The sequence below is a fragment of the Thalia democratica genome, chromosome 9 (genome assembly GCF_965202585.1).
Source record: "Thalia democratica chromosome 9, ktThaDemo2.hap1.1, whole genome shotgun sequence".
Taxonomy (NCBI): Eukaryota; Metazoa; Chordata; class Thaliacea; order Salpida; family Salpidae; genus Thalia; species Thalia democratica.
This window is the reverse complement of record NC_139173.1, coordinates 10,578,500-10,585,692: the sequence shown is the minus strand read 5'-3', so window position 1 is coordinate 10,585,692 and position 7,193 is coordinate 10,578,500. Positions and strand designations below refer to the sequence as shown.

Genomic DNA, 7,193 nt, shown 5'->3' with positions numbered 1-7,193 from the left:
CAGCTGTTATATGTTAGATATAACTTATAAGCTAAAAAACCTATTTACATTTGAAATTTGAAAATCATCTTTAAGGCATAAAATTATTTCATTTGCTTTGCAAAGTTTATAATGCTTAAAAAACGTTTTTGTTTTAAGTTGTAGAATTTATCATATAGTATAGTAGAAATTTTAATCAATCAAATTCTTTGTTTAATTTTGGTTTATCATATGTACATTTTAAGTCTGTTATTACTGAAAAATCTTAATATGCTCGTTGACAATCATTTATAATTTGTAAGATGTGTTTTACAATCAATTAGAAGATATTTAACAAATAGGTGTTAAAATTTAAAATAAAGTATCATTAAAATTACCCTTACTTAATTTATTAGATCTGCTTATTTTAAAACAAAAGTACCTTGGGTTTAAAATATAATACCTTTTTGAACAAAGTATTTTTTTTGTTATTTTAATATCAGTATTTCTTCTTTCATGTTTTAAAAATTAAAATTTATATAGCTCTTTAGTATATTGAAAATTTTTGTTATATTTGTTGATAAATATTTTAAAGGAGATCAACAATGATTATTTTTTCATAACTTTCTACTTTATTTTATCATGTAACATGTGCAACTAAAATATTAAGTAGATAAAGTTTATTGTTTTATTTATTCGTAACACTAAAACTGCTATTTTATTGCTTTGGTTTATAATTTTTATAGTACTTTTGTTATTTAACAAATAGATTTTTAATCTGTCAGGTGAAATTTTAATTTGTCTTAAGGATGTTTATTTTTGAAAACCAATTTTGTTTTTCATTAACTTGCAAAAAAATTCTGACAGCTTTTTAAATTGTTTTTATCTGGTAATACACTATTATGAATGATTCTGATTCAGTATACTCCAAAGCTATCCGAGCTTTCAACCTTGAAAATCGAGAGGAAAGCACCAAACACCTGAAAAAAATTCTTTCTGATGTAATTGAAAGAAGGAAAAAGTTAATTTTGTTGAAATTGTTTGCTTTTTTAAATTATTTTGAGTAAATTTTAAGCATCTAATGGATGATTTAGTTTTTTATCAAACTTTCAAAAACTAAATTTATTAACTTGTCTTCAATTGCAGTTGATTAAAATTAGAGCTTATAAAATTATTATTTTTGTTTAAAATTTCAAATCTTTTCAAATTTCTTTTAGATTGGTTAAGTTTACTTTAAATAGCTTTTCAAACTGAATAATAAAGTTTATACTAAGGTAAAATTATTATTCTTAAATTTGCTTAAAAAGATAAATTTTTGCTCTATATTACTTGGGTATTTACAAAAAAAAATAGTTTAAAAAATGTATTAGTAAATAATGTTTTAGTATAACTAGTATAATATGAATTATGATTTAAATTTTTTATGATTACCGAGAAAATTTATTTCTTGTCTTTGAAAATGATTTTTATTTGAAACTTAACATTAATATATTTTTCATTTTCAAAATTTTTTTGTAAATATATAACTTAAAAACATAAAAATAGAAATCAAAGAACTTCGTGTTAATACTTTTTAGTATTTTTGTCAGTGTTGGTTTCATAGATTAAGCTTTACCTAAATGTTCAAACCGAAATTTAAAGTACTCATTTTTCTTTAAATTTTTGTGTCCACTTGGTGAGGATAACATATTATTAAATGATAAAATTGTCAATAACATGTTAATTTTGATTCTATTGTGCTACATAAATAAGAAAAAAATTGAGTGTAATTAAATTAATGATATACGTTTTACAGCAAAACCTTCCGAAGCAGTCCGGCATTTCATGATAGGAAACATTATCCTGAAGTATGTTAATTTTTTGAAAATAAAAGTTGTACAAGTTTATTTAGGAAGTTGATATATTTAGTATCTATTACTAACTAGTCTTATTATCAGGAGGTATTTATTGCATTCTAATTAAGTTAAATCTATGTGATTGGTAGAAGTTAAGAAGAACACCTACCACAAAATCTAATAAAACAGCGATGAAGTTAGTTCTAACAATTAATTATTTTTAGCCTTCTAATCCTGCTATGAAGAACAATCTGTTTGGAAATGCCAATATGCTGCACAACCCACCTCCTGACATAAGTGATGATTTCTTGGATGAAATGGATAATCTAAAGTGTCATAAGTGCAGGTTTCAATTAACTGTTCTATAGCTTAATACAAGCTCTGAATATAAGTTATTTATGTTTTTAAAGTTTAAAAAGTTGACTTAGTTCACTATTAAAAATAATTACTTTTGGTTTTAATAAACTGTTTTTGTAGAAGTTTTCTGTTTGATTCACATAATTAAAAGTGAAAACTCTTATACTAAATACTACTAACTATATTTATTTTGTAGTAAATTTAAATATGTATGTACATAATTTTTTTTTTCAATTGGAAATTATTCTTAGAACTTTTGATCATCCACTACAAGGAACTAAATTGGTAGAATGTTCAAGCTGTCCATTGCTTTTCCACCCTGTAAGTTATTGTAAATTTGTTTTTAATTAGAACTTTTCAATTTACTTTTTATGTTACTCACTTTAATTTATAAAACATATTTAAATTTTTAATGTATATATTTATTAAACTTTTAAAACTAAATGGCTTTTTAGTTTTAGTATTAATTGTGATTTTTATTTTAAATCTTTTTTTGTAAGTTTAAAATAAGTTTTTTTGAGCCCAATTATTTTATGAACTAAAATTTGTTATTTAAGACAATACCTAAAACAAAAGAGATGCTATCGTCAATCTGTACATCAACGATTTTATTATTTTATATTGTGCATTTTTATCAAAAATAAATGTTGGTTCATTTGCTTATAATATACTATTTTTAATCTTAAAATTGCTTATATACAAAATAACTGCAATCTAAATTTTGTTAAAGATAAATAAAAATTTATACTGGCCGTTTTTATATATAATTTTAAACTTGTTTGAGTTCACATTTAATCAATTATATAAAACATATAGCATATAGAGTTTGTGTTTTACTAAAACAATTACAGTTTACAACCTGTAAAATTTTTGTGTAGAAATGCCACATACCAAACATAAGATCTGAAGAAGAATTGTCAAAATCTTTCAAATGTTCCAGTTGCAGAATCAAAAGAAGCACCATTAAACCTGCAGGTAGAAAAAAATACTACTGAGAAAATTTCCTGTCCTTTTTCGTATTTAAAGTAAAATTTATTGAAAATGAAATTTGCATTTGTGAGAACATTTAAGGTTTTATTTTTCTCGCAAAATGTACAACATTTATATATAGTTTAAAATTGATATGCACAGTCAAACCGTTAAAGCTCAATTTTATTTGTTTAACCGAGTTGCACTGCGCCTACTATACTATGTGTTTTTAAGCATATTTTGACATAACGTTTGTCTGTAGATTGGTAAACAGCTGAAAAAGTTTCTCCTTTTGTAGTTTAGATCCAAAAACTCTTTATATAAAAAAGTTATTTTCTTCATAAATTGTTAAGAAATAAAGTTATATAAGTTATATACAAATGGTGTGGTTTTTATTAAAAGTTTAATCGATTTTAAAAACAATAGAAGAATATTATTTTTCATTAAATATTGTATTTATATCCAATTATACTTAATCAAAAAGAAATTATATAAACTTATAAAAACTTTTGAGAAAACTCAAAATTAATCTCTCAAATGTTTGAATAAATTTATAATTTTGCTTGCAACTTTTCCGACTTAAACCGGCTGATCAATAGCTTTAAAAAAAAACTTAAACGTGTAATAATGAAAATTTTTGTAATATATTTTTGATTAATTAAGTAATGCTTTATTTTTACAAACACGTAACACAAAAAAAGTAACAAATTTAATTTAGTATTATCCTTCAAGCTATAATGTTGTTTAATATGAAAGAATTTAGTTTGTTCGTTTGTCATAGTAATTTAATATAAATAATTAGTTGCCGGATTGACGAAACTGAACGCTCTAGCCGACATGGCCACTCAGCGGACTCATATAAAAGTTTGTTTTATTTTGTTCAAGTTCATCTAATTATGAAGTTTTATGCTCTTTAGAATAATAGTTTTTATGTTATCTGGTTTAATTAGATATTGTTTTAAGATTTATGAACGAGCAATATAATCAATACTTTTTGTCTCTATAAAACAAATGTTTCAAAAACAGCAATATTTAGTATTATAAAATTGCTTATGGTTATGAAATACATAATATTTATAATTTAATATGGAAAGCGCGGCCTTGCAGATAATAAAATAAAAACTGTTTTTGTTTTACAATACATTTTTAAACCAAAGAACAGATCATTTAAGGATTTTTATATTTAAAAGCTATATGATTCCAAAAAAGTATTTAGTTAGCTGTGTAAATATAAAACATAATTTTTTAGATTTTGCATAATTTAATATGAAAAACTAAGTTTTCTTTTTTTATTATGAAAAAAAGTTGTTTGCGAAATAAAGTTTATAATTTGTAGTAGTTATAAAAAATTTTTATTAGATAACTTTTTCTTAAATAGTTTTATAAGTAAAAAGTTTTATACAATCACGCCTTAATGGTTTAACTGATGATTGATAACTTCCAAAATTTTTAGTAGTTAGTATACTAAATAAATTTTAGATTTTTTCCTTACTTATAAAGGCAATTCTTAGCAATTTATTTTGATTTAGTCAAAAAAAGCTTAACACTCTTCTATTTAAAATAAATTTTTTATTTTATGTTATTATATAGCGCTGTTTACTTAAGTTTAAATGGTATTTCATAAACAGGTTTGTGTAGAAAATTTAATTTAATTTTTCAAGAAACAAAAGTTGAAAGTATTCTTTAAACCAGTTGATAAAGTTTGTTACAGCGTTCTATGTTTTCTTGTTAATATGCATTTCTACTAAAAAACATCTGTAAATAAAAATTCTAAATGTTTTTAAATAATTGTAGGTTGTTTCATTAGCAACTGGTAATTATCAGCTATACCTCAAAAAAGTAACGCACTGCGATTCCGACACGTTCCCCTCCTTTTTGTGTAAAACTGTAAAATACATTGTTGGACATATCCTTTGACAAAACGTCTAAAAAGAACAGTATAAAGTTGAATACCAAGTTTTTTAAAGTTCAATTTTTGTTTATGTTTGTCTTAAATTTATATAATATTAAGTTTGACAGTATATGATATAACCAAGTTAAAAAAAACTGATATTGTTAATGGCAAGGTGTTTTAAAAAATACGAACTCGACAATGGAAAACTATACTAAATTGCTCTAAAAAACTTGACTAGTTTAATTTTCTCTACATATCTGATAAAAAGATTTTGCGAAGCTCTCGCTAGTTATAAACAATGTTTCATTGTCTTAACTCTAAATAAATAACTAAATTAAATTTAGTTCTTTAGTATGCCCTTTAATGGTATCCCTTGCACTATGCATTTCTTTTCATTTAAGAAAATTTGAATAAAATTGAAGTTATTTAAAGTTTTTAAATGACAATAATTTTATTTTAACATGCTTTCTTAACCCACCTTATGGTAACAATTTTCTATTCTTGGTTTTTTATTTTAAAATTGTTCTTCCTTAAGAGAATGAGGTATTTCAATTACGGTCACTTGAAACTTAAATTAATTAATGGCATAGGGGGGAGAGGTAAAACACTTTTTTAAGTATTGTTTTAATATAAATGATTATCACTTTCTTTTTACAGTTTTTGAAATAAAAAGTAATCTTTGAAGTCAAAATTAGAGAGTTTGCTAGATTGTTTATGGAAGGAGCAAACTAAATAAATCTTATTTAATTATTGCAATTTTCCAACTTATCTTACTCTGCTTCAAAAAGTAGAAATGCTCAAACTCTTAACAATTTTTATGAAGTATAACATGAACACAACATATAAAACTCAAACAGAGCGACGCAAACAGCAAAAACAAAAACTTCTCCGCCAAAACGCCTGCAAGTGGCAAGGCGGAAACGAAGTTCTCCTTCGAGGCGGCGAAAAACCACCTTGCCCGGAACCACACCAACCTCCCCAAGACCATCGACCTGTCCAATTCTCCCAGCCGCGAGTGGCACCCGGTGAGGAAAAGGGACTCCCCCTCGTGGACGCAAGACGTCTTTTCCACCGACGGCGACGTAAAAAGGAAGCCCATGTCCAGGTCGGTTTCGACGTCGTCCGGAACGAACCAAACAGCGCCGCAAGCGGCTTTGAAGAAGAAGACGGTGAAGGAGTTCAGTGGCGACTGGCTGAGCGTTGACTCAAACCAGTCGAAGAAGGCTCGGATGCAGGAGATTAAGAAGAAGGTGCAGGCGCAGAAGAAGAAGGTGGGCAAGACGAAGAAGTGAAGTGACGACATAATGAGACGCGAGTGCAAAAGTGTTGAGAGAAAGTGCCGGCGTGAAAAAGTTGACGTGCCAAGTGTGTGTTGAGAAATTGGTTTCGATGGTACTTTTAATGCTGGAGTTTATTTTTTAAGTTCGAAACAGTTGACAGTAGACACACATTCCCATAAAACAAAATAAATTAAAAAAGATACTTAAATCGTTATTTATATTTTTAGAAGTTTATATACAATTTTATAACTTAATAATATAAAATTTTAATGTTATAAAACCTAACGAGGTCATAAAATTCAATATATTATTTTCGTATTTTAATACAAGTTCTTTTTTTATTATTTATCATTGTTTTGTGTCTGTGACGTTACTGTTTGACGAGTTTGTAGATTTTATCAAAAAAATAATAAAAAAGTTCTAGTTTAAAAATATTAACTACATAATTGATTAAAAGGGAATTAGACGTATTTAATTTGGTTTTAAAATGGAAAGCATAAGTATAAAACACTTTTACCTTTTATATAAAAGAGCTTTTTAACTGGAAGCCTATTTTAAAGTTTTAAATAAGTTTTTTGAACTGTTTTGTTATTTAAAAGAATTCTTCGATATTTTTATGTGTTCATACTTAGTTCTATTATTGTTGCTGTTTTTATTTCAAATTGTAACTTAATTCAATAATAATTGAAAAGTTAAAACATTTAAAGTTTTTAAAGAAATTTCAAATCATTTTATTCATTATATTTTAAACAATACTAGTATTGTGATTTTAAATTAAAGATATAAATGACACAATGTAAGGAAAGTACTATGAACTGATTAATGTAGATATAAATATTTAGTTTATCTTTCAGTTTGTATGAAAATTTAAATTAAGTCTTATTAGAAGCAGCTGTGAGA

The 7,193-nt window shown here is 25.2% G+C and overlaps 1 protein-coding gene across 1 annotated transcript; it reads left to right on the top strand.

The window, feature by feature from the left end:
• Positions 1-830: 830 nt before the first annotated feature.
• On the top strand, positions 831-6,834 carry LOC145844307 (uncharacterized). The gene is made up of 7 exons (XM_082951699.1): positions 831-979; positions 1,754-1,805; positions 2,018-2,139; positions 2,402-2,471; positions 3,029-3,125; positions 3,922-3,983; positions 5,871-6,834. The coding sequence occupies exons 1-7, from the start codon at positions 861-863 to the stop codon at positions 6,303-6,305; spliced, it is 957 nt and encodes a 318-aa protein (XP_082807825.1). The 5' UTR covers positions 831-860; the 3' UTR covers positions 6,306-6,834.
• Positions 6,835-7,193: the final 359 nt, after the last annotated feature.

Coding starts and splice junctions, on each gene's coding strand:
- LOC145844307 (XM_082951699.1), top strand. CDS start 861: ATGAATGATTCTGATTCAGTATACTCCAAAGCTATCCGAGCTTTCAAC. Junction 1,806..2,017: donor ATAGGAAACATTATCCTGAA/GTATGTTAATTT, acceptor AATTATTTTTAG/CCTTCTAATCCTGCTATGAA. Junction 2,140..2,401: donor CTAAAGTGTCATAAGTGCAG/GTTTCAATTAAC, acceptor AATTATTCTTAG/AACTTTTGATCATCCACTAC.